General features: G+C 41.9%; 1 protein-coding gene across 1 annotated transcript; it reads left to right on the forward strand.

Annotated features, from left to right (window-relative positions):
* Positions 1-856: 856 nt before the first annotated feature.
* On the forward strand, positions 857-24,503 carry LIX1L (limb and CNS expressed 1 like). Its single transcript, XM_066261736.1, has 6 exons — positions 857-1,240; positions 13,258-13,421; positions 17,424-17,564; positions 20,551-20,646; positions 20,920-20,997; positions 21,918-24,503. The coding sequence occupies exons 1-6, from the start codon at positions 949-951 to the stop codon at positions 22,158-22,160; spliced, it is 1,014 nt and encodes a 337-aa protein (XP_066117833.1). The 5' UTR covers positions 857-948; the 3' UTR covers positions 22,161-24,503.
* The last annotated feature ends 998 nt before the right edge of the window (positions 24,504-25,501 follow it).

The raw sequence follows: 25,501 nt of genomic DNA on the forward strand, positions 1-25,501 counted from the left end.
TCTTCCCTAGTTTTTTAGCTTCTCCACCAATTGCATGTTTGTTTGGTTTTTTGTTTTGTTTGAGAGAGAGGAAGGGAGATGAGAAGCATCAGCTTGTAGTTGTGGCACTTCAGTTGTTCATTGATTTCTTCTCACACGTGCCTTGAGGGGGTGGGGGGGGGGCGGTGCTCCAGCCCAGCAGTGACCCCTTGCTCAAACCAGTGACCTTGGGATCACGATTCCACGCTCAAGCCCACAACCTTGGGGGTTTTGAACCTGGGACCTCAGCATACCAGGTCGACACTCCACGTACTGAACCACTACTGATCAGGCTTTTTAAAAAAATAAAGTAAAATAAAATATTTAAATGTTTAAGAGAGTAAGGGAGAGAGCGAGAGAGAGAGACAGGAACATCAATCTGTTCCTGTATGTGCCCTGACCGGGGATGGAACCAGCACCCTCTGTGCTTCTGGAGGATAATTAAACAACCCAGCTATCCCGTCAGGGCTGCATGTAATCTTGAACAAGTCACATCACTTCTCTGAGAGTTTTCACATCTATTTTTATAAAATGTATTCAGATAAATTATCTCTAAATATCCTCTCACTCTATGAATGTTCCAGCCTTGCTTCCAGGCCAATGCCCCTCAAGCCTCTCTCCAGGAATCTGGCTGGAGATGCGCCCTTGATAAGCTTCTCTTCTATAGAAGAGATGGCTTTTTCTCTTTGCAGTGGGTGTTCAGAACCTCCGCCTTCCTCAATAATTTCCCTACGGCAGAGCTGGAGCCCGCCAGCTCCCGCCCCCTGTCTGGTGATTGGCATAAAACCCGGCTCATCCCCGCCCCCGCTTGACTGACTGGTAGGCTTCGGCACCGCCTTTCAGTCCCTGGGCTCTAGCTGGAGGGGGTGGTTGGGACCGTTAGCTCGCCAAGCTGGCAGGCTCTGGCCCACTACTCCGCTGGCGGCACGGATGGAGACGATGCGAGCGCAGCGGCTGCAGCCTGGAGTGAGCATCAACGGGAGGGGCACTCTGCGAGCATTGCGGCCCGGAGTGACTGGGGCCGCCGCTGTCCCCGCCACACCCTCTGTAGGCTCCCAGCCGGCCCCTCCGCCCCCCGCACCGCCCCCGCCGCCCTTGCTCCTGTCCGGGGCCCCTGGGCTGCCACTGCCCCCCGGTGCCGCCGGCAGTCCGGCGGTGCTGCGGGAGGCTGTGGAGGCCGTGGTGAGGAGCTTCGCCAAGCACACGCAGGGCTATGGCCGAGGTGAGTCTGCGGGTCTGGCCTCCTGCGGGGCACCCTCTGTACCCGAGCCTTGCTCCCACAGTCCTCTGGATCGCTTTTCCTGGCTCAGAGCCCTCACATGCATTTCCTTTTGGGGAGTTTCCTTCTGGGCTACACTTACACGCATACGCACACACTCATATACCTGTTTTAGCTTCCCACTCCTCCCCTTTATTGAGTTACTACTATATTCTCCAAGGACCCATTTTTACAGATACAACCCTCTTTTCTTCCCAACCTTTTCTTCAGAAATGGAATTCCTCCTGTTGCTTAACGTCTTCACATCTCTCTGCCTTTTTATGGACGGGTCCCCATTGTGTAGGGAGATTATCCTATAAAATTTAACTTCAAGACGTTTCTCAACCATTCGCTCTCAGTCTTCTGTGGTCTCAGCAATTCCTGGACTCCCCTGTAAATTAACTCCATCTCCTTGACTTCTTAATTCTTTACTTATTGTCACTCTAAGTAAAACTGGGGAATTCTATAGCGCCTTCACAAGTTACTTATAATAACTGTGCTTTTCAATATGGACCCATACCATTGAGCTCACACCAGCTTCCTGTGGCTTAAAAAGACGCTCTTGTGTCTTTTTTAGTATGGAGACTTTTGAGTCTGGCCTAGCTGTCTGACTTTGTTTTCCTGGCCTTTGCCCAGGAACTGAGGATAAATCCCAGGAATCCCAGGCCTTGGCTCTTTCAATGTTAAATTCTGTGGAAATGAGCTAGGCAGAAATCCAATTTGTTAGAAATCTTCATCTTAAAGATACCTAAATTCTAGGGTTCTGAGAAGGGGAATGTGAGGATTTTCTTTGTTGTTTTTGTTTAACCAGGGTAGAATTTCCTGAGTTTCAGCTCCAGATTTATAGTGTAACAAGGAATATATAGAGTGAAAGGTGTGGGATACAAAATTTAGAACTGGAATTTCTGAGACATCACTTTTCTCTGGTTGGCCAGGCCCTGCTGAAATTGGAAGTGACTAAATCTTTAACTTTCTAGTTTAATAATAATGCAGAAAAAGGTTGCATGGATTTCTCTATAGATAGTAAGGAGGTTGTTTTTCTCCCTAAGAAAGTATAGTGAAAAGAGCACACATGGGGTTTTGAGTCAGATAAATTTGGATTAAATCTCAGATTAAATTTGTCACAATGTCTGCTATGTTTCGGAGGAAGTGGTTTTACCTCACTGAGCTCCAGTTATAATGTGGATTAAATGAGATATTGCACCTGACACATAATGGATACTGAAAAATGATGAGTATTGTCTCAAATTTATTGGTTCATATTTCTGGGAAGAACATGTCTCCTTTTCTCTTAAATCCTGACAGTGTAAACCTAAAAAGATTCCTATGAAAATAGATTTTTAGATTCATTTCATTATGTGTGCCTAAGGATATATTTACCATCAGTTTCCCTTTGTTCTTCAACATTTTGAATTCCTACCATGGGGCAGGCACTCTGCTAGGTGCTGGGATACAAATACATATAGTTCTGAAATTCATCATGAGGGAATATAGTTTTTTCTAGTTTAATTACTACATTTAACAGGACTATGTGATGGAACTGCCATCAGCCATTGTCCTGCTGCTTCAGGTCTCTTTATGATGAGACCAAAAGGTCTATCTCCTATGTCTGAGCATAGGAGTAGCCAGGACCAGGTCACTCTAAATCTGAATCCTTCCTCTTGGAAACTTATAGGCATTTATTAAAATTGTAGAGGAGTGTATCCTTTTTCCTTGTCTGTGTTACCTGGAAGGCCCCTGATTTGGCTAAACTAAGTATCCTGTAAAAACTTTTTCATTTCCTTAGAAAGGATGAGGGAACAAGGGGATAGTACTGTCAAAGAACAGTCAGTCAGGCTTCAGATTCTGTAGCAATTCTCTCTTCTAACCTTCTTACCTTCCACCACAGTCCTCATTATTTTTCAGTTTCTCATTTCCAGTTTGGGTGTCCAGCCAGTATTTTGGGAGAGTTTGGCAGATAGTTCAGCTTCAGGCAAGCAGAATCTTGACTGATTTGGCTCAGAAGTACTTCACCACATGGAATCACTTAATCGGCTTCAATTAATAGGCAAAGCTGCCATTGGCATGTACCCCCATAACCTTGTGACTGATGGCATGGTATTTGGGGTTGGCTCTATTCCTACGAATATAATTTACTTTGGCTTTTGCCCAGACCGATCCCCTATCTAGCAGTGCTTTACTGCATCATCTTCAATTCGCTTCCTTCATTTTCGTCTGACTGCTCCAAAGTCACCTTTTCCAGTCATGGTCTTTAGGTTTACCTTCACACTTGTAGGATCTCAGCATTTATAAAAAAAACAACAACAAACAAATAAAAACTCATCTGTAATTTCACCTTTTTGTCCTATATCCTTCCCACCCCTAAATCCCTGCTCACGATACACACATAGCTCAGTATTCTGTAGGATCTTAGTTTGTAGTGCATAGGATTTGGAATTAGAGAACTTGGCCCTGTTAAACAGTGGCTGTGTGATCTTGGATAAATTGCTTAACCTCTCTAGGCCTCATCTGTTCCATTTGTTTTTCTAACGAATATTGATCACTAGATACATTGATGAACAATACTCAGTCCCTATCTTCATGGAGTTCAAAGTCCACTTTACAGAACACGTGCAAGAACTAATGGTAAAATAAAGCAGGATAGTACAGTAGAGAGTTGGCTTTGGAAGCAAACAAACCTTGATTCTAAATCCTGGTTGGACCGCTGTGGCCTGTTTTTTAGCTTGTTCACTTTTTGTAAAATGAATATTATAATACCTATCCTGATGATAGTTTTATGTGAGATAATGAATATAAGGCATGCAACAGTACTCAATGAGTGGTTGCTATTGTTATGCATTTTGAAATGCTTTGAAAATTGTGCATACAATAGGTATTTTAGCATTATCATTTCCTTTGCCTCCCTTTTCCACATGGCATTCATAGTTTCCTTCTTCTAATGTTTGACAGCTGACAATCTCTAAACTGGCATGATCGACTGAATGACTTTCCTTGCTAGGAAACTGATGCATCGCTCTCTTTAAACCAGTTTTTTTTAATTAATGCTCTCTCTTTATATCACAATATGGTTACATGATTAGACATTCTGCCCAGCTTTCTACTAGATTGAACAAGCTAATCTTGTGTGATATTTTCTGTTTAGTTATTCCTCTTCCTCAGAATCCAAATAGCTTGTTTGCCTATAAGTGACCATGGAATTAAATTAATTGGTCTGAATATTTCCAACTTTTAGAATGGTACATCCTTTATTAGTTTCCTGTAGTTGCTCTAACAAATTATCCTAAACTTGGTGGCTTAAATCAACAGAAGTATATTCTCTCGCAATTCTGGAGGCCAAAAGTCCAAAATCCTTATCAGTGGGACAAAAATCATGATGTCAGGAGGTCTCTACACCCTCCAAAGGCTCTAGTTCAGGGGTCCCCAAACTACAGCCAGCAGGCTGCATGCAGCCCCTTGAGGCCATTTATCTGGCCCCGCTGCACTTCCGGAAGGGGCACCTCTTTCGTTGGCAGTCAGAGGAGCACAGGATGCATCCTGGAGTACTGTATGTGGTGGCGCCGCAAAGCGCTGCATCGCTCACATACAGTACTACTTTCGGTGACATGAGATGCATGCATCATGGCTCCGCACGTCATATCACTTGTTACGGCTAGCAGTGACAAATATGGAACCGGACATTGATCTCATTAGCCAAAAGCAGGCCCATAGTTTCCATTGAAATACTGGTCAGTTTGTTGATTTAAATTTACTTGTTCTTTATTTTAAATATTGTATTTGTTCCCATTTTTTTACTTTAAAATAAGATATGTGCCGTGTGCATAGGGATTTGTTTATAGTTTTTTTTATAGTCCGGCCCTCCAACGGTCTGAGGAACAGTGAACTGGCCCCCTGTGTAAAAAGTTTGGGGACCCCTGCTCTAGGGGATAATCTGTTTCCTTGCCTCTGCCTATTGCTAGTGGCTGCCAGCATATCTTGGTTTGTGACTCCATCACTCCAATCTCTGCCTTCATGGTCACACTGCCTTTTCCTCTTCTGTCTTTCATCAAATATACTTCCCTAAGAACATTTGTGATTGTATTTAGACTTCACCTCGATAATCCAGGATAATCGCCTCATTTTAAGATCGTTAACATAATCACATCTACAAAGTCTTTGCCACATAAGGTAACATTCACAGGCTCCAAGGATTAGGACATGAACATCTTGGCAAGGGGCATTATTCAGCCTACCACAGTCCTCTCCCAAAGTCACTGTAACTTTGCGATCTCTCCTCCTTCCAAAGAATCTATGCATTGTGGGCTATTCAAGAGTACCCTCTACAAACTGTAATAGGGAATGTCAGGTGAAATATTGTTCACCAGCTTCCCTCTCTTCAGACCAGCCTATTTTTGCCATCTTTAATCAGGGAGAATCTTCTCACTCACCTCTCAATTTTATTATCTATTTATTATTTATTCATCCATGTTCCTCCACCATAAAATTATATTTATTTTTATGACATAAAAGTTTTACTGTCATTTCCTGTGTTTTAATATTTTTACTCTAGTGGATATGTAATCTGTACCTCTTATTCCACTTAGATATTCATCTAATATTTTATTTCCTAAAGCAAAACAAAAATTCTTTTTGTTGTTGCTATTCAACATCGTGATACTAGTAATTAAATATTTCTCACAATCTTGGTTGTTCTTCCCCCTTTCTGCCCAGCATCCATCAGTGACTTCCAAAAAGCAACTGTAGCTATCAGCTGTGTATATCTCAGTCACTGCTACACTCCCATCTCACTGTTTTTAACCATTCTTATTTAAACCATTACATCCATGGTTCCTCACTGAAAATCTTTTTTTTTTTAGTTTTATAAATAAATTTTTATTTTAATGGGGTGACATCAATAAATCAGGGTACATATATTCAAAGAAAACATGTCCAGGTTATCTTGTCATTCAATTCTGTTGCATACCCATCACCCAGAGTCAGATTGTCCTCCGTCACCCTCTATCTAGTTTTCTTTGTGCCCCTCTCCCACCTCCTCCCCCTCTCCCTCCTCCCCTCCCCCTGCCCCCCGTAACCACCACACTCTTTTCCATGTCTCTTAGTCTCGTTTTTATGTCCCACCAATGTATGGAATCCTGCAGTTCTTGTTTTTTTCTGATTTACTTATTTCACTCTGTATAATGTTATCAAGATCTCACCATTTTGTTGTAAGTGATCCGATGTCATCATTTCTTATGGCTGAATAGTATACCAAGGTGTATATGTGCTACAGCTTCTTTATCCAGTCTTCTATTTTTTTTTTTTACAGTGTTTAAAGCCTTTAAGCAAACTCTTGGCCAATACAGCAAGAATCCATAAAAGAGTAGTGTCCTTAACATATTCACCAAGTTCAAGTTGGCCCCAACACCATGCCAAATCCCTGAAAAATGCAACCCAACCCCAGTTCAGTTTGTTATGAGCTGTTGCAAGGAGCAGGAGTCCAGGAAAAGTCCACATCCAGGAAAAGTCTGCATGGCACTGGAATTGTTGTCACAATTCTATACTTTGCAGCTCACGTCCAAGTCCCAGTAACCACTGCTTCTAGCTGGTAATGATTCAGGTAGACTGGAAAAGCCATCTGCAGCATGTGTGGAGATGGAGCTTCTGTTCTCCTCTGCCTGGAGAGATGAGACCAGGTTGCTTTTCCCTGGAGCTCTGCAACTGTGGCGTGGTAAAGAGAACCTTGGGATACACTAAGCTGGGTGGCAATGGTAGATTCATAATAGAAGTTGGCAAAAGGGGGAAAGAGAGCTCTAAATTAGGAGTAGGTCCCAGCCTGAAATATGAGTGAGGCATTGAGGTAGGAGGAATAAAGGAAACACTATATATTAAAGCAGCAGAAAATAGGACTATCAACACCCACAATAGAGATCTTTGAGGGAAGATTAAAAAACCTGACTATTCAGGCAAGACATAGTTAAGTGGCCCTTGTGCAAATGAGACCAGTTTACCTGCTTCTTGGAAGAAATACCCTAGGCTTGTCCACAGTGTCATAGATGGGGCCAACGGCCCTGGGCACCTTCAGCCTTCACTGGCAAACCCCAGCATTCTGGGCACGGTTAGGTCATAGGTGGCTGGAGCAGGGCTGGAAGAGACTGAACCCTCCCTTAGAGGAGTGAGGGAGAAGCCTACCTTCCAGTGTCCCTGTTTCCTCACAGCAGAAGCATATAAGTCTGGAAGGTTTTAGCTCAATGACCTTCCTTTCCACTATTGAAGCAGGACCCAGATGGCATCCTATGAGACCCCTTTGGAGCATTGGAGCCTTTAAGGGCGTATCCTAAAAGCTGGTAGTTCCCCTGATCTCTATTGGGCTTTTTCTGCCTTTTGGTATCTTAAAGGCCATGCTCAGAAGATCTCGCTGAGGGGTTTGAGGATCCCCATCCGCCTATATAAATCTTTTCCATATATCTGGAGCTATTTGGAAAAAGACAAAACAGTGTTATTAGCTGGATCAAATAAAGAAGGTAGTAGTTTGCAGGAGAAAAAGATTTGGTGTCTCCTGTTCATCAGCATTCAAAAGAAATTAAAAAATTTTTTAAGTAAAAAGCATGATATGGTAGACCCATAGGAGTTCCAGGATATGACTCCCCCCTTTTAAATTTTTTTAAATTGACCTTAAAATATTTGCTGGGTACACTTTAATAATACCTTGACTTTAAAGATTGTAAGAAATACACATAATTCAAAAGATTTGACAAAATACAGTAAATGCTTTTGCTCCATATGCAGGAGCATTGTCAGTTTAACCAGTTTAGGAAATCCAATAATAGAGGAATGCATACAGACAATGGGCTATAACATGCTTAGCAACCTCTCCTGTTCTGACAGAGGTTACTATAAATCCAGACTATGTATCCACTGTAACGTGGACATAGGACTGTTTGCCAAATGAAGGTATATGAGTAACCTCCATTTGCCAAAGTTGTCCTGGTATGGGTCCTTGAGGGTTAACTCCAAATGAAGGGGCAGATTGTAGTATAAGACCCCTTGGACAGGATTTCCCAATCTGCCGTGCTGCTTCCCGAGAAAGTTGAAACTGTTTACACAGGGCTGCAGCATTCTGGGGATGAATAGTATGAGACTGAATTGCTCGATCTGTCATGGTTGCTCCAAATAATTTTCTTTTGGGTAGCTTGATCAACAAGGGCATTCCTAGGCCCTGGCCGGTTGGCTCAGTGGTAGAGTGTCGGCCCGGCGCGCAGGAGTCCCAGGCTCGCTTCCCGGCCAGGGCACACTCACTGACAATCTTATAAAAACTATGGACACCCCCCCACACACACACACACATAAATACACATATGGACACACACACATAATTTTCCTGCAGTTTTAGGGGACTTTTGAACCACCATGAAGCTTAACCATGAACAGGACCTTAGCCTCTGGGTTAAAATTCTCAAATTGAAAAACACTGATCTCAGGATATCTACATTCATGCCCCCAATTCTGCCACAGCTGTGTGACCTCAGGCAAGTCACTTAACCTTCCTAAAGTCCATTTCTAAAAATAAATGAGTCTATGAGCATTTTCAAATGCAGATCACAATTAATTGTTTTTTTCCTGAGTGCTTGCCCAGTTTCCCATTTCATATTCACATTTATGAAATAAAGCTTCCTATTTCTTTTGGCTTATAATCATTAAAAAATTGTACTGGCCTGACCTGTGGTGGCGCAGTGGCTAAGGATCGGCCTGGAATGCTGAGGTTGCTAGTTTGAAACCCTGGGCTTGCCTGGTCAAGGCACATATGGGAAGCAACTACTACAACTACTATTACGAGTTGATGCTTCCTGCTTCTCCCTGCTCCCCTCTATCTAAAAATCAGTGAATAAAATTTTTTTAAAAACTTTAAAAAACAGTCCTGTACTCTATTCCAAGAAGGATTTAACTGAATATAAAATGAATATGTTATTTTTAATAGGACCTTCCCCCTTGTGGGGCTCTCCTCCCCTTCTTTTTATTTCAATATTCTCCCTGTTGTTTGCAAGTAAGGAGAGTTGTCATCCAGAGCATTCTGTTAAATTGTCTCAGAGAGGGAACTGGGCCTGAAAAGATCTCAGTGGAAAGAACAAAGATGGCTACGCTTTTTTGGCAGCAGTGACCTTTGAAGAGCCCTTGACAAAACTAAGAGTGGGAAAGAGAGTTTCCTTTTCATGCTGTCTTTTAATGGAAGAATGAACATTCTGAAAAGTCATTTAAAGATAGGGTACTAGAAAAGAGCTTATACTGCTTTTCAAACTCTGGCTGGCACATGGAGTGCTTGCTTCAGTTATAGAGCCCGTGAGATAACAATTAATTATTGGCCACTAGATTTTTAACTCCTTGCTGGCACAGAATGTGTATTGTGTTTGAATCCCTAATACCTAAAATAGAGTGTGCATCTATTACATGCTTAAATTTTTGCTTAATATATGTGTGGCAGCTATGAAAATGGTGGCTAATGTGTGCTGTTCATATCTCCTGCTGCAAGGAACATAACTGACTGACAGCCTTAAGCGGCTGTCCGCTAGGTGCACCGCAGTTGCACTGAGTCTACATATCCTGTAGGCTGCTCCCAATTAGTGACTGAGCACAGCAGGGGTACTAACTCTGAGCATAGCTGTGGGACTCCTTTGGCTTAAAGACTTCCCACTGGCCTGGCCAACCCTTTCTTCGAGCTGTGCTGCAGTCTCTCATATCCAAACCTCCTTCCTCCCCTTTCTCAGAACTTAAGCATGATCCAAAGGCTCTACCTTCTTCTACTTCCTCCCCAATAAATCTCTTGCATGTCTGCCCCATCCTGATGTCCTCCCCTTGGCAGACCTGAACTTACACAATATAAAAAAATGTATTATAGAATTGTACCTCTGAAACCTATATAATTTTATTAGCCAATGTCACCCCAATAAATCCAATTAAAAATAAGAATGAATGAGTCCTTGTTGTAACTGAGAGTAGAGAGTGGCCATATTGGAAGATATTGGAGAATGTTTGTGATGATTTGTTATTATGAGGTTTTAGTTAAAGCCATTTGAATGTTTGAACCCTAGAGTTAAAGTGATCCTTTCCAAAATCAAACTGATCTCATCCCTCCTTCCATTTAAAACCCTTCAAAGGCTTTCCATTGCCTTAGGATAAAGCCAATACTCTATCATGATCTGAAGAACCAACCTGGTTTGAAACCTGCATCCTGCATTATGCTTCCCCTTGCTCTCTTTTCTAGACACACTAGTCCCTTTATTCACCATAGTCCCTGCTGCTCTAGAGCCTTTGTACATGCAGTTCCTTCTGCTCAGAGCACTAGTCTTTCACCTTTTTGCCTAGTTAATTCATACTTATATCGATATCGGAGTTTAAATATCTCCTCATCAGCATAGTTTCTTAACTAGGTCAGATGTTCCTACAACATTTTCCACCATTGATACCTCCTGTTTTTGAGCAAGAGAGAGAAGCAGGGAGAGAACATTGCGCTGCTCCTGTATGTGCCCTGACTGGGGAATCGAACCAGCAACCTCTGTGCTCCAGGGCTACGCCCTAACCAACCTATCTGGCCAGGGCTTAATTTTTTTATTGGTTGATTTTTAGAGAGACAGAGAAAGGGAGAGAGAGGGAACGGGAAAAGGAAGCATTCATTTTTTATTCCACTCAGTTGTACATTCATCGGTTGCTTCCTGTGTGTGCCCTGATGGGCGATCAAACCCACAACCTTACTGTTTTGGGAGGGCATGCTTAACTGAGCTAATCAGTGGGGGCCCATCTAACCCTCTTTTATAGCACTTATCACATTGGCTATTTTTCATTTGTTTGAAACTATTTGGTTACTATCTCTCTCCCTGTTTAGACTGTAAGCTACAATACATAAGGAAAAGGAACAGTATATGGTTTTTCTATATATTTTAGCCTAGCATCCAGCACCGAGTCCAGCACAGAGTAGGTACTCAATACGTATGTATGGAATAATTGAAGACAAGTATTGGGGGATGAGAGCAACTGTTCTGGAACACAGTGGCTGTTCTGGAGTTTGATTTTACCCTATTTATAGCTAATTAGTTAGTTGGTTACTGTTTCATGGATGCTGGCAGAAGTCAAGAAATTCTGGGTCAGAGAAAAAGAACTTTATTACTCATAGCATAGCAAGTAGCATGAGCATAATGTTTGCCTCAGTTTCCCTTGCCTCCAAAGTCCAACATGGAAGGCTTATTCTTTGTCCCATAGAAAGATATCTCATCTATCAAGTTTTCTTGTTACAAACACAATCCTGAGAAATGGCCTAAGTAAAGAGCAGTTAGGCCTGACCGGTGATGGTGCAGGGGAGGCACAGTGGATAGAGTGTTGACCTGGGATGCTGAGGTCCCAGGTGTGAGACCCCAAGGTTGTTGGCTTCAATACGGGCTCATCCAGCTTGAGTGCAGGCTCACCATTTTGAGTGTAGGGTCGCTGGCTTGGGCAGCTTAAGCATGTGATTATCGATATGATCCCATGGTTACTGGTTTGAGCCCAACGTCACTGGTTTGAGCAAGGGGTCACTGACTCAGCTGGGGCTGGAGCCCTTGGTCAAGTCACATGTGAGATGCAATCAATGAACAACTAAAGTGATTCAATTACAAGTTGATGCTTCTCATTTCCCTTTCCCTATCTTAAAATAAAACAAAATAAAATAAAATAAATAAAATAAAATAAAATAAAGCAGTCAGGGCTTTGAAATCTTGGCATACCCAGTGAGAGTGAAAGAAGGCCCTGCTGGTTGGCTAGGTGGATAGAGCATCAGCCCAGCATGTGGACATCCATTCCATCCTCAGTCAGGGCATACAAGAGAAGTGACCATCTGCTTCTCTTTCCCTCCTTCTCCCTCTCTGTTTTCTCTTTTCCTCTCCCAGCCAGTGGCTCGGCTGGTTTGAGTGTTGGCCCTGGGATAGCTCGGCTGCTCCAAGTATCAGCCTCAGGCGCTGAGGATAGCTTGGTTGATTTGAGCATTGGACCTAGACAAGGGTTGCCAGGTGGATCCAGTCAGGGTGCATGTGGGAGTCTGTCTATCTCTTCTCCTCTCACTTTAAAAGAAAAGAGAAAGATTTAAAGAGATTGCAAGAGACCTATGGAGGAGTATCTCCCAATATAGTTTCTACAAAAATTATTTATGTCTAGGGAAAACCTAAAGAAGAGAAATTCATTTCTCTCTCTCTCTCTCTCTCTCATATATGTACACATACATATATACATACATACATACATATTATATATACATAATATATACATAGCATTCCAGAATGGAAGAAGAAGCTGGCCATGGGTTTGCTTGCCAAAGCATAGGCTTGAGAATGGCTAATCTGATTATATTTCCTTGAATGGCAGTGTTACCTAATGGTTAAGAACATTGACTGCAACCAAAACTTCCTCAGTTTGAATTCTTGCTGTGCTGCTTTCTAGATATTACAGCCTTGGGCAAGTTATTTATCTTCTCTGTATCTCATTCCCCTCATTTGTGAAATGGAGGTAATAAAAGTACCTGCCTCATAAGGTTGCTGTGATTAAATGGGTAAAGCATTTAGAAATGGGTGACATACAGCAAGTGTTCAGTAAATGTTAACACTTATTATTGTGATGGTTATAATAATTCTAGGGCAGCTGACCAATTGTGGAATAATCTATATATTTGCATTTCATCAGGCAGTGATAATGGCCTGCTGACCTTGGAAACTGCCTTCAATAATTAAGTTAATCTTTGGTGTCTAGAACTAATCAAAATGTGAACTAGAAAGGTGGGGGAGGAAGGCAGACATAATCTGGTCTTCTTACACAAGTGGACTTAATCACAGTCTAAGTTTATTAATTTCTAAATGCTTTTAAATGGTGATATGTAGGGAGCTAAGGAGGGTAAACTCTTAAGATAGGTACAGGTTACAGATACTCTATTGAAGCAGGGCATCATGTGGAATTGTCCTCACTGCTGCACTTAATTACTTCTCTTTTTGTAGTGAACGTGGTGGAGGCACTCCAGGAATTCTGGCAAATGAAGCAGTCCCGTGGGGCTGACTTGAAGAATGGGGCTCTAGTGGTTTATGAAATGGTTCCCTCCAACACCCCTCCCTATGTCTGCTATGTTACCCTGCCTGGAGGAAGTTGCTTTGGGAGTTTCCAGGTAAGAGCTGTAAAGCAGCAGCAGCAAAGATAATTGCTTAGATGTTAGTAATGGCTTGTCCCATCACTTTGGCCATTAAATCTCTGTTTGAAATCCCATATTTGAGGACCTGAACCAATTCTTGACAAGTCATTCTGGTAAGCATCTGAGACTCATCTGACCACAAGAGAACCTCAGCAGCATGCTTTTCTTTTTCGCCTGCAAAAACTCAAATCCACTTTGAATTTGAATAGTGATAAAAATGCCCTTACTCAGTATTTCACACTACCAACACCTAACCACCCATGTTCATATTTTGATCTGGTTTTCTTACTTCCTGCCATCTCTTTTTGAGAACATAGAATAATATTCCTTGCCCCAAGTATGTTTTCATAGGCATTTGCTAAGGAAAGCAATATTTGAATGGGAAGGAACTCTGAATGGTGAAAATATTCATATAAGAGCTAAAGATTTAAATTTTCATTTCCTTGTTTGCCAGCGGGGTAATTCAGGTCACCTCTCTGGGCCTCAGTTTCCCCATCTGTAAAATGAAGGAGATAGGTTATATTATTTCTAACGTCTTTCTAGTACTAGCATTCTACAGTTATATGAAAAGACCTGTAACATGACGAAAAGAGTGGTTGCTATTATAAGGTAATGAGAAATTTGACTAGTGTAAATATTATCATCAAAGATGGATTCTTTAAGATCTGGAAACAGCCCAAGTGTCCATCAGAGGACGAGTGGATTAAAAAGCTTTGGTACATATATACTATGGAATACTACTCAGCCATAAGAAATGATGACATCGGATCATTTACAATAACATGGATGGACCTTGATAACATTATATGGAGTGAAATAAGTAAATCAGAAAAAAAACTAAGAACTATATGAATCCATACATAGAAGGGACATAAAAATGAGACTCAGAGACATGAACAAGAATGTGATGGAAACAGGGGTGGGGGGTGGGGGGAGGGGGGAGGGGGTGAAGAAGGAGAGAGGGGTTGGGGGAGGGGAGGGGCACAAAGAAAACCAGATAGAAGGTGACAGAAGACAATTTAGCTTTGGGGGAGGGATATACAGCACAATCAAATGTCAAAATAATCTAGAGATGTTTTCTCTCAACATATGTACCCTGATTTATCAATGTCACTGCATTAAATTTAATTAAAAAAAAAGATGGATTCTTTATATTGCAGATAGGAAGGTGGCCCTCTGAAATGTTAACTTAGAATCTGGATAGGAATTTAGTAAAGAGAATAGACACTTCTGTTCTGTTTTCCATTTGGATTGTATGAGCCTTAGACAAAGTTATAACCTCTACTCTGTTCTTCCATAACATCTTGAACTTCTCCTATCACATCACTTATCATGACATATCATAATTATCTCTTCCAGTGGATGATACTCCATGGAGGCAGAGACAGTGTGTGTCTTCTTCCTTGTTCAGTTTTAAATTCCTACCCCCAAACTTAGCAGCCAGCACAGAGTAGGTGCTTAGTAAGTCTGTTACATGAATGAGTGCCAATGCAGTTCAGTTCCTGCCTCAAACTGAAACAGTCCTAAGGAAGCTTCATTTAAAATTAGATGACGGCCCAGGCCAGTTGGCTCAGTGGATAGAGCATTGGCCCGCTGTGTAGAAGTCGTGGGTTCATTCCCTGGTCATGGCAAATGAGAAGCGACCATCTGCTTCTCTTCCCTTCCTTCTCCCCCTTCTCTCTCTATCTTCCCCTCTTACAGCCAGTGGCTTGACTGGTTTGAATGTCAGCCCTGGGTGCAGAAGACAGCTCGGTTGATTCAAGCATCGGCCCCAGATAGGTTGCCAGGTGGATCCCAGTCAGGGCACATGCAGGAGTCTGTCTATATCCCCTCTTCTCACTTAAAAATAAATAAATAAATAAATAAAATTAGATGACTAAATTCTTTCCCTCAGAACCCCCAGCCATTTCAGAGAAATAAATTTGTGCTCAGGATGACTAACTGTTTATACTTTCTCTTCTACAGAATAAGATCTTTCCTTTCCTTCTCCTACCTTATCATATAGCTGAATAAGGATTTATTTTTTTTTTAGTGAGAAACACACAGGAAGGGAGCGAGATGAGAAGCATCAACTTGTCACTGTGTCACTTTTGTTGTTCATTGATTGCTTCTCATACATGCCTTGGCAATGCAGAAGCGAGCTCCGGCTGAGCCAGGGACCCCTTGCTCAATCCAGTGACTTTTGGACTCATGTCTATGGAGCCATGTCTATGATCCCACACTTAAGCCAGCAGCCCCATGCTCAAGCTAGTAAGCCTGTGCTCAAGCTGGTGATCTAAAGGTTTCAAACCTGGGACCTCAACATCCCAGGTCAATGCTCTATCCACTGCGCCACCACCAGTCAGGCAGGATTTGATTATTTTATGATGATGCCCAAAGCTAGACCATTGTAGTAATTTGATTTCTCTTATTTTCTGAAAGAGCACAATGATCAGTTATGGCCCCTTTTATTTTATTTTATTTTTTAAATTTTTTTCTGAAGTTGGAAACAGGGAGGCAGTCAGACAGACTCCCACATGCACCGGACCGGGATCCACCCAGCATGCCCACCAGGGGGCAATGCTCCGCCCATCTGGGGCATTGCTCTGTTGCAACCAGGGCCATTCTAGTGCCTGAGGAAGAGGCCACAAAGCCATCCTCAGCGCCCGGGCCATCTTTGCTCCAGTGGAGCCTTGGCTGCAGGAGGGGAAGAGAGAGACAGAGAGGAAGGAGAGGGGGAGGGGTGGAGAAGCAGATGGGCGCTTCTCCTGTGTGCCCTGGCCAGGAATTGAACATGGGACTCCTGCAAGCCAGGCTGATGCTCTACCACTGAGCCAACTGGCCAGGGCCAGTTGTGGCCCCTTTTAGCTTATCTGTTTTATAGGCACTTTGGCAGATGAAATTTCTTCCATTGATTTTCTTCATAGATAACTTTTCAGGAACAGCTCTAGACAGTAGAATGGGCAGCAGGCTAATAAATACAAAAGTAAAAACAGAGAAATTGAAGAAAACAAGAAGACTTAGGGTTAATGTACCAAGTTCTATATGCTGTCTCAGAAAGACCTGTCAGCTAAAGGAAATTGGGAATTATTGATAAAGGATGGTTAAATAGCAAATCTAATTTTTAAAATCATTTTCTTCCTTTCCTCTAATCCTAATCATAAATGACAAAGGGCACATTTGCCTTTGGAGCAGCCAGTGAAGATGAATCATAAAGGAATACTACAGTGACTAGAGGTCTTAAGTTGAATGATTTAAGACTTCTGAAAATCAGACTGTTCTAGAATACACTTTACATGTTGGATATGATGTAAAAAAACAAATTTTTAATTTTTCTTTGCTTTCCTCAGGTCAGCTTTCCTTCTCCGAGCCATCTCACTTTTCCTTGTTTCCACAGGGGAAAAAGGCAACTACAAATTCCTTCTTTAGACCTTACACTCTGTTCAGGGATAGCTCCTTGATTCATACATTACTGGGGGAACTGCCAGCTCACAGTTAAAATGGAAGCGAAGAATCCCTAATGAGTGCTTCTCAGAGAGACTAGAGGTCTCCTCTGCAGAAGCAGCCTAGACACAGCTTTGCTCTAATCTTAGGTTATCTAGAGATGAAAAAAATCTTGCCTGTCTACAGAACAAGAGAACAAGATACAGATTTCCAGCAAGCTGGCCAGAATCTTCCTTTTGAGTAATTAAGTCCACTGACAGTTTAAACAGTGATATTTTTCACATCCAGTGATTATATGTTGGCTTTAGCAGCTTTCCTCATCCTGCATTCAATTTGGTATGATCTACAGCCATCTCTAGTTCTTTAATGACTTCAGGATGTTAAATCAAAATTATGTTTCCAAATGCCCCACCATTTTACAATAAAAACTTTGGAGAGAATGTTGAACGAACTGATTTATCCTGAGTGTTTTCTGTCCCAAGCATTTCCCTCCCATTGTTCCTTCTCTCTCTCAGATGCACATATACACATTTTCTTTCTCTCTGCCCTGCCTAGTTTTGCCCCACAAAAGCTGAAGCCCGGCGGAGTGCTGCAAAGATTGCACTAATGAACTCTGTGTTTAATGAACATCCTTCCAGAAGAATCACAGATGAGTTCATTGAGAAGAGTGTCTCCGAGGCTCTGGCATCTTTCAATGTAAGTTACTTGGCAGGAAGGAGAGTGGGAGATGGGAGAACTGGTTGGTTGAGAATTTTTGTATATTATGGGAAACAGGGCATGAATTCTTGTTTTATTTCCTGTCTATATCTCTGTTCAGTTTTTATCTCTGTCAATCTTTTTTTAAAACTGGTTTTTAGAAAGTGATAGATATAGAAAGAGAAACATCAATTTGTTGTTCCACTTATTCATGCATCATTGGTTGATTTTTGTATGTGCCCTGATTGGGGATTGAACCCATAACCTTGGAGTATCTGGATAACACTCCAACTGAGCTACCTGGCCAGGGCTCTATCAATCTTTTATATTACATACTGCATATATCTCAGTCTCTAAATCTATATGTGTGTTTATGTTTTTGTTGCTATTTTGTTTCTTTGGTATATAGAAACCTTCATGTTGCTTTGGTATGTAGAAACCTTTAATTCAAGATTTATGAAATTGTGTGTGTGTGTGTGTGTGTGTGTGTGTGTGTGTGTGAGAGAACAGGAAGAATTACCTCCTTTCTGTTCCTAAGCAAGCTTGGTCTCTACCTTTTTTTTTTTTTTTAATGTTTACTTATTCATTTTAGTGAGAGAGGAAGGGAGAGAAAGACAGGAACATCGATCTGTTCCTGTATGTGCCCTGATTGAACCAGCAACCTCTGTGCTTCGGGATGATGCTCCAACCAACCGAGCTATCTTGCCAGGGCTAGAGATATTTCAAAACAAAAACTGAGTTTGAATTTTTTCCCCCAATTTTGGTTTTAGACTTTAGTACTTTCTTCTTTCACTGTTCTTTTTGTATGACTTTTTCTTTTATTGTCACTTGTCTCCTGCCTCCATTATTTTATACTCTTAATAAAGAATACTTTATAATACAGTGTCTTGGCTTTTTTCCTTTCTAGGAGTTGGGAGGATAACCTATTTACTCTTTTTAAAAAGAACATTTGTCCTTTCAAATGATGATGAGAACCAGAGCTAATCCTAATTATTTATTTTGTGCCAGGGTCTGTTCTAGGGATTTATATGTATTACTGTATATCTCATTTGATCTTTTTTTTTTTCCTGAAGCTGGAAACGGGGAGAGACAGTCAGACAGACTCCCGCATGCGCCCGACCGGGATCCACCCGGCACGCCCACCAGGGGCCACGCTCTGCCCACCAGGGGGTGATGTTCTGCCCCTCCGGGGCGTCGCTCTGCCGCAACCAGAGCCACTCTAGCGCCTGGGGCAGAGGCCAAGGAGCCATCCCCAGCGCCCGGGCCATCTTTGCTCCAATGGAGCCTTGGCTGCAGGAGGGGAAGAGAGAGACAGAGAGGAAGGAGAGGGGGAGGGGTGGAGAAGCAAATGGGCGCTTCTCCTATGTGCCCTGGCCAGGAATCGAACCTGGGTCCCCTGCACGCCAGGCCGACGCTCTACCGCTGAGCCAACCGGCCAGGGCCTCATTTGATCTTAACAACAATTCTGTGAGATATATGTACTACTATTACCACTGTTTTACAGATGAGGAAACTAAAAACACAAAAGTGAAGTTTTTCCTAAAGTAATAGAGCTAGTAAGTAGTATAGCCAAGACTGGAACCCAAGACAACTTACAGACTTCTCTAGCTTTGGGTAGATCTTAGAAGTTAATACTGCCTTCTTCCTCCCTTCCACAAGTTCACTGACAGGGTGATAAAGTAAGACCAATTTTCTGTTTATATCCTCTTTGCACTTAAGATGTAATTACTAACCTGCTTCAGTTGTCTGTTTTGTGGATTAGTGTTGAACACTTTAAATCATAAGTTGGCTTCCCTCTGTTACCGAAGATCCATCTGTTTATCACCCATTTCTCTTTGCCCCAGTCAGCTGTATTTGTGGGGAATAAAAATTTTTTTATATTAATCAAAGCCAATTTAAATTAAGAAAGTAATTTGTCACTAATGCATTATAAAACAAAACATTAGTCATGGATTATAGAAAGCAGTGGTTGTGAACATGGGCTCTGATTCTTGTTTTAAAATTATGATTCTACTAACTATGCGACTTTGAGCAAATTACTTAAGTCTGTTTCTTCATCTGTAAAACAGATAACAGTTATGCCTATCACTTAGGATTATTGGATAAAAAATAATAAATTCAAGCACTGAGCACATGTTATCTATTTAAATTCTTCTGAGTGCAAGTAATAGAAAATATCACTTCAGTCCTGGCCGGTTGGCTCAGTGGTAGAGCATCAGCCCAGATGTCCTAGGTTCAATTCCCAGTCACGGCACACAGGCGAAATGCCCATCTGCTTCTCCACCACTCCCCCTGCTCTCTCTCTCTCCCATAGCCATGGCTTAATTGGTTCTAGTGCACTGGCTCTGGGTGCTGAGGATGGCTCCAATGGAGCCTCTGCCTCAGATGCTAAAAATAGCTAGGTTGGGATCATAGCCCCTGGTGGGCCGAGCATTGACCCCAGATAGGGGATGCTGGGTGGATCCCGGTCTGGGCACATGTGGGAGTTTGTCTTTCTATCTCCCCTCCTTTAACTTGGAAAAGAAGGGAAAAAAATAGAAAATATCACTTCAAACTGACTTTTGGCTAAATCAGGGCTCTTCTCTATGTCTCAATGTTCTCGAGGTTCTCCTTTTCTAAAATAGGAGAAATCAGATTACCTTCCTCTGTCACCTGAATTAAACTGTGTGTTAACTTTGGAGTCCTCTAGGTCTGTGCTGATCAGCAGAATAGCCACAAGCCACAGGTAGTTATTGAGCACTTAAAGTGTGTACTATGAATTGTGATGTGCTATAAATATAAGACACCAGATTTTGAAAACTTAGTATAAGAAAAATAAAAATATTTCAGTAATAATTTTTATACTAATTATAGTTGAAATATTTTGAATATATTAGGTTAAATAAAATATGCTATTAAAATTAATATATTTTATATTATATTTCTATTGGACAGTGTTGCTTAAAGTAATAATTCTTATTGAAAATCTTTATGTGTCTGTTACCAGGGCAACAGGGAGGAAGCTGACAACCCAAATACAGGGATTGGTGCCTTCCGATTCATGTTGGAATCCAACAAGGGCAAGTCAATGTTGGAGTTCCAGGTACTATTCTATTTCATTCCCTGGCTCAAATAGCCTATGAGTGTCTGTATGCTCATACTAATCCCTAACATATTGATACCCAACTGGAAAGAAAGGAAGAACAGGAGGTTAGAATGTTTTCAAAATATAAATACCTTTCTTCCTCCAAGGGCATATCAGAGTTGGTAAGAGATGCTTCGACAAATACATGTTGTAAAAGGTTACCCGTGCAATTCTGATGCAACCTCCCAATATAAAATCAATATCCTAGCACTTCATATTTTCTTCCCCTAGGAGCTAATGACAGTTTTCCAACTGCTGCACTGGAATGGCAGCCTTAAGGCCATGAGGGAAAGACAGTGCTCTCGGCAGGTAAGAGATCCTGCGGGTGAGGAAAGTTGCAGAGGTACTATTGTGAGAGTTGCACAGGACTAATGAGGCCTATGGACAGAGGCAGATTAAGGTTGGTTGCGGTCCTGGGTGCAGAAAATACTAGGCCCCTTAAAAAAAGAGAGACAAGGGAAATAAAAATACATGTTAACCATATTTTTAAATAAATAAAAAACATTATGTACTATTAATGTTAAAATTGCACATATGAAACCAAACTTGGTGTCATTAGAAAAAGTGTAGAGTTGGGGTTTTGTGGGGCCCTTCAGAAGTTAGGGCCCAGGGCATGTGCCCGGTTCGCCCGCCATTAAATCCACCTCTGCCAGTGGATAGCAGGCTGTGAGTACTGAAAGCCTTACTTAAAGTGCCCTCTTCACTATTATTTTTCCTAAGTAATTCTTAGCTGTGATTTTTTTGCCTGCCTTGCTTCCCTCACCAGGAAGTTTCCCTTTTCCCTTAAGAATCTTCTTAGGTGCCAGACCAGCGGTGGTGCAGTGGACAGAGCTTTGACCTGGGACACTAACGTCCCAGGTTCAAAACGCTGAAGTAGCCAGATTGAGCACAGGAGCATCAACATGATCTCAAGGTTGCTAGCTTGAGCCCAAAAGTTTCTGGTCCGAAGCCCAAGGTCGCTGGCTCGGCTTGAGCCCCCATCCCTGCCCCTAGTCAAGGCACATATGAAAAGCAACCAGTGAACAACTAAAGTGACGTAACTATGAGTTGATGCTTCTCATCTCTCCCTTCCTGTCTCTCTCTCTCAGAAAAAGAAAAAAAATCATTTTAGGGACTCATGTGCTGCCTTCAGTTAGAACTCCAAGGTTAACACTTCCTAGTCCCAGTTGGGTCAATGTGGTATGGACCTTTACCTCATCCATGACCTTCCCATTCCTCTCCTCCTCTAGGAAGTATTGGCTCACTATTCACACCGGGCCCTGGATGATGATATTCGCCACCAAATGGCATTGGACTGGGTGAGCCGGGAGCAGAGTGTGCCAGGGGCACTGTCTAGAGAGCTGGCCTCTACTGAGCGGGAGCTGGATGAAGCCCGGCTGGCGGGCAAGGAGCTGCGCTTCCACAAGGAGAAGAAAGATATTCTCATGCTGGCTGCTGGGCAGCTGGGCAATATGCATTCTTCCAACTGCTAGGCATCTACCCACATATTTCCCATCCTCTCCAGGCCCTTTTTAATATTTTCTTTCAAAGATTTAGTATGATTTCTGTACATACTTTCTCAATTTTATACTTTAAAATATAGTTATATATATGTATAAATTCTACATTTAGATTCCTTTTTTGCTAAGAGATCCCTTTTCTTCTAGAGTTTGGATGTAGTTTCATTTGAAACATCTCCATTTCACTTTACAAAGAGCAGGCTGTCTTTGGAGATTTTTTGGCTTTTACACTTCCAGTAACTCTGTGTAGTCATTTCAGTAGCATAAGATGATTAAGTGTTCATGTCTTCTTTTAAAATAACAGGGAGCTTGAATAAGGACTCTGTATCCACCCCCCATGCCTCCTTTCTCTTAGATTCAAACAGGTTATGAGCATGAGGATTTTGGCTTTGGTTTATCTTGAGCTGGGCCTACTTGGTACCTAGTTTTTCCTCCAGTAATAATATTTTCTAACCTATACCACTCTTCCTCATCACTACCTTACTCCACCTCTGACTCCAATTGGCACTAGGTAAGAAGTGGAGATCTGGTTTCCCATTTTTTTAAAAAATTTTGACCCTGGCTGGTTGGCTCAGTGGTAGAGCATTGGCTTGGCATGTGGATCTCCCAGGTTCGATTTCCAGTCAGGGCACACAGGAGAAGTGACCATCTGTTTCTACCCCCCCTTCTCCTCCCACAGCCAGTGGCTCAATTTATTTGAGCATGGCCCTGGGCACTGAGGATAGCTCTATCAGAGTGCAACAGCCTCAGGTGCTAAAAATAGTTTAGTACTTGAGCATTGGCCCCAGACAGGGTTGCCGGGTGGATCCCAGTTGGGGCGTATGCAGGAATCTGCCTAACTACATCCCCTCCTCTCACCTAAAATTTTTTTTAATGTTTATTTTATTGATTTTATAGAGGGAAGAAGGGAAAGAGAGACAGGAACATCAATCTGTTCCTATATGCTCTGACAGAGGATTGAACTGGCAACCTCTGTGCTTCAGGATGATGCTTTAACCAACTGATCTATCCAGTCAGGGCTGGTTTCTCATTTTTAAAGTCATTCCTAAAAAAGTGTCCAAGAACAAGAGAGGAATTATAAACACAATTCACAAGGATTTTGTCATCTAAATTGCTTCTGGAGTGTTGATACCATACCACAGTCCAGATTTCTGGATGTACTCTGCAGAAGGAGTCAGGGTTGAAGTTGCTTATCTTTGAATATTCTCTCTTTTCAGTCCTGCTCCTCTGTTCCCCTAACTTAGTTAAGCCCTATATTTAGACCTTCCTTCCTGCAGAGATTGGTAGAAGGTAAAACATATTTCCCTCCTCTCCTATTATTTGGCTCTTTGGATAAATTATTTGTCCTATTTGGTAAGGGCCATGTTCCTCTCACTGCCACAAAGTTGCTGCTACATACCTTAGATTCACATTTGTTTTCTCTCTTCTTTCTCCACATTACAGCATGAGTTGATCAGGTAAATTAGATGAGACATTGGCATTATGGCGCTTCCTAACTGGAACCCTGGGAGACTGGAGGAAGGGAAAGAAAATCAGTGATCAGCTATGTATGTTTTTAATACTGTTCCCTTTCCCCACCTCTCTCCTGGGTGGAATAGGAGAGAAATGATATGGAGTACAGGTAAAGCATTCATCTTTGGGAGAAGTTTTTGTAGGTGTTTCTAAGATTTTTCCCTTGTTTCTGTAGTCTTCTAACTCAGTGCACTTTCTAAACTGAGCTTGGGAAGTTTAATGTTTCTACAGTTAGACTTTCAATTTAATGATTATACACTTTACTTTCAGAAATACATTAGGAAACAGGCCACAATTTTCTCTTTTGGATCAGACAGGGACAAGGTGAAAGCTTTCTTCCTTTTGAAATCATCTTGGTAAGTAGTATATATAGGATCAAAAGTAAAGAATCTAGCAATAAATGTATCAGTGCTTGAAAGGGACTTCCTTGAATTCTCCAAGCTCCTTCTCTATATTCAGTGAAGTACATGTAGGGTTGGAGCAGAGGCTCCTACATTAAACAACAGGTGTGTCTATTTAGTTTTTATTTATAATCCAGAAATCATAAACCCTTATTTCTCCTATGCTTCTTTCTCTGGGAAGTGTTAAGGGGTGTGAGTTGTGGGAAGAACTTGTCTTTGTACCTCCTGGATTTACTATTTTTTTCAAATACCAACCAGTAAGATCTCAAAGAACTTGAGAAAAATTGTTTCCTGATCTGTACACTTTTGATGTTAAAGATTTTACTTATCTTTTTAGTCCTTTCTATATATTTTATATGTATAATTTTATACAATTAAAAAAGGATGTTTGTCTGTTGTGCCAGCTTGACTCTTTGAGACTTCTGTATCAGAGGAGCAATAAAATGACCCCTTATTTTACATATATACACTAAAAATAATTTTATTAGTGTTTTTTGGGAGGTAGAAATAGGATTGTACTCCTGGGGCAAAGAATTCTACCTCCCCTTCTCCAGACATTTGAGAAGCCTGGATTTTGTCCTAATTTCTTCTCAAGTTCCAACCAGTTCACTTTGCAATCTCACCCACTATGGTGGTCTCAACTCTATCATACATTCAATTCGCAAATCTATTTCTTCTCCCCTGACCTATTTAGAGCTTTCACATCTATATTTCTTTTTTTTCTTAAGTAAGAAGCAGGGAAGCAGAGAGAATCCCACATGCACCCCAACTGGGATCCACCCAGCAAGCCCCCTATGGGGTGATGCTCTGCCCATCTGGGGCAGTTGTTTCCATTGCTTGGTGACCGAGCTATTTTTAGTGCCTGAGGCAAAGCCATACAGCCATCCTCTGTACCAAAGGCCAACTTGCTCCAATTGAGCTATGGCTGCCAGAGGGTAAGAGATAGAAAGGAAAGGGGAAAGCATGGAGAAGCACATGGTCCCTTCTCCTGTGTGCCCTGACCGGAATTGTACCTGAGACATCACACACTGGGCTGACGCTCTACCACTGAGCCAAACAGCCAGGGCCCATCTATATTTCCACATACTGGACATCACTGTCTGATTGACACAAGTTCTTTGAACTCACATGTCCAAAATAAAACCCATTTCTCCATACATGCTCCTCTTTGATGCCCCAGATGTTATTAGAATCTACCCATGTACCCAAGCTAGAACCTGAAATCCATCCTCAACTCTTCCTTCCCACATCTAATCAGTAGTATTTATATCATATATAAACTTCCTCATCTATTTTGTCTATATTTACTGCCTTAATTCAGTCATTTTCATCTCTTGACTGCATGTAAGGCCAGGAGCTGCCATCATGGCCATTCACATGCAGGTTCCCATTGGATTTGGG

The sequence above is a fragment of the Saccopteryx bilineata genome, chromosome 2 (genome assembly GCF_036850765.1).
Source record: "Saccopteryx bilineata isolate mSacBil1 chromosome 2, mSacBil1_pri_phased_curated, whole genome shotgun sequence".
Classification (NCBI taxonomy): Eukaryota; Metazoa; Chordata; class Mammalia; order Chiroptera; family Emballonuridae; genus Saccopteryx; species Saccopteryx bilineata.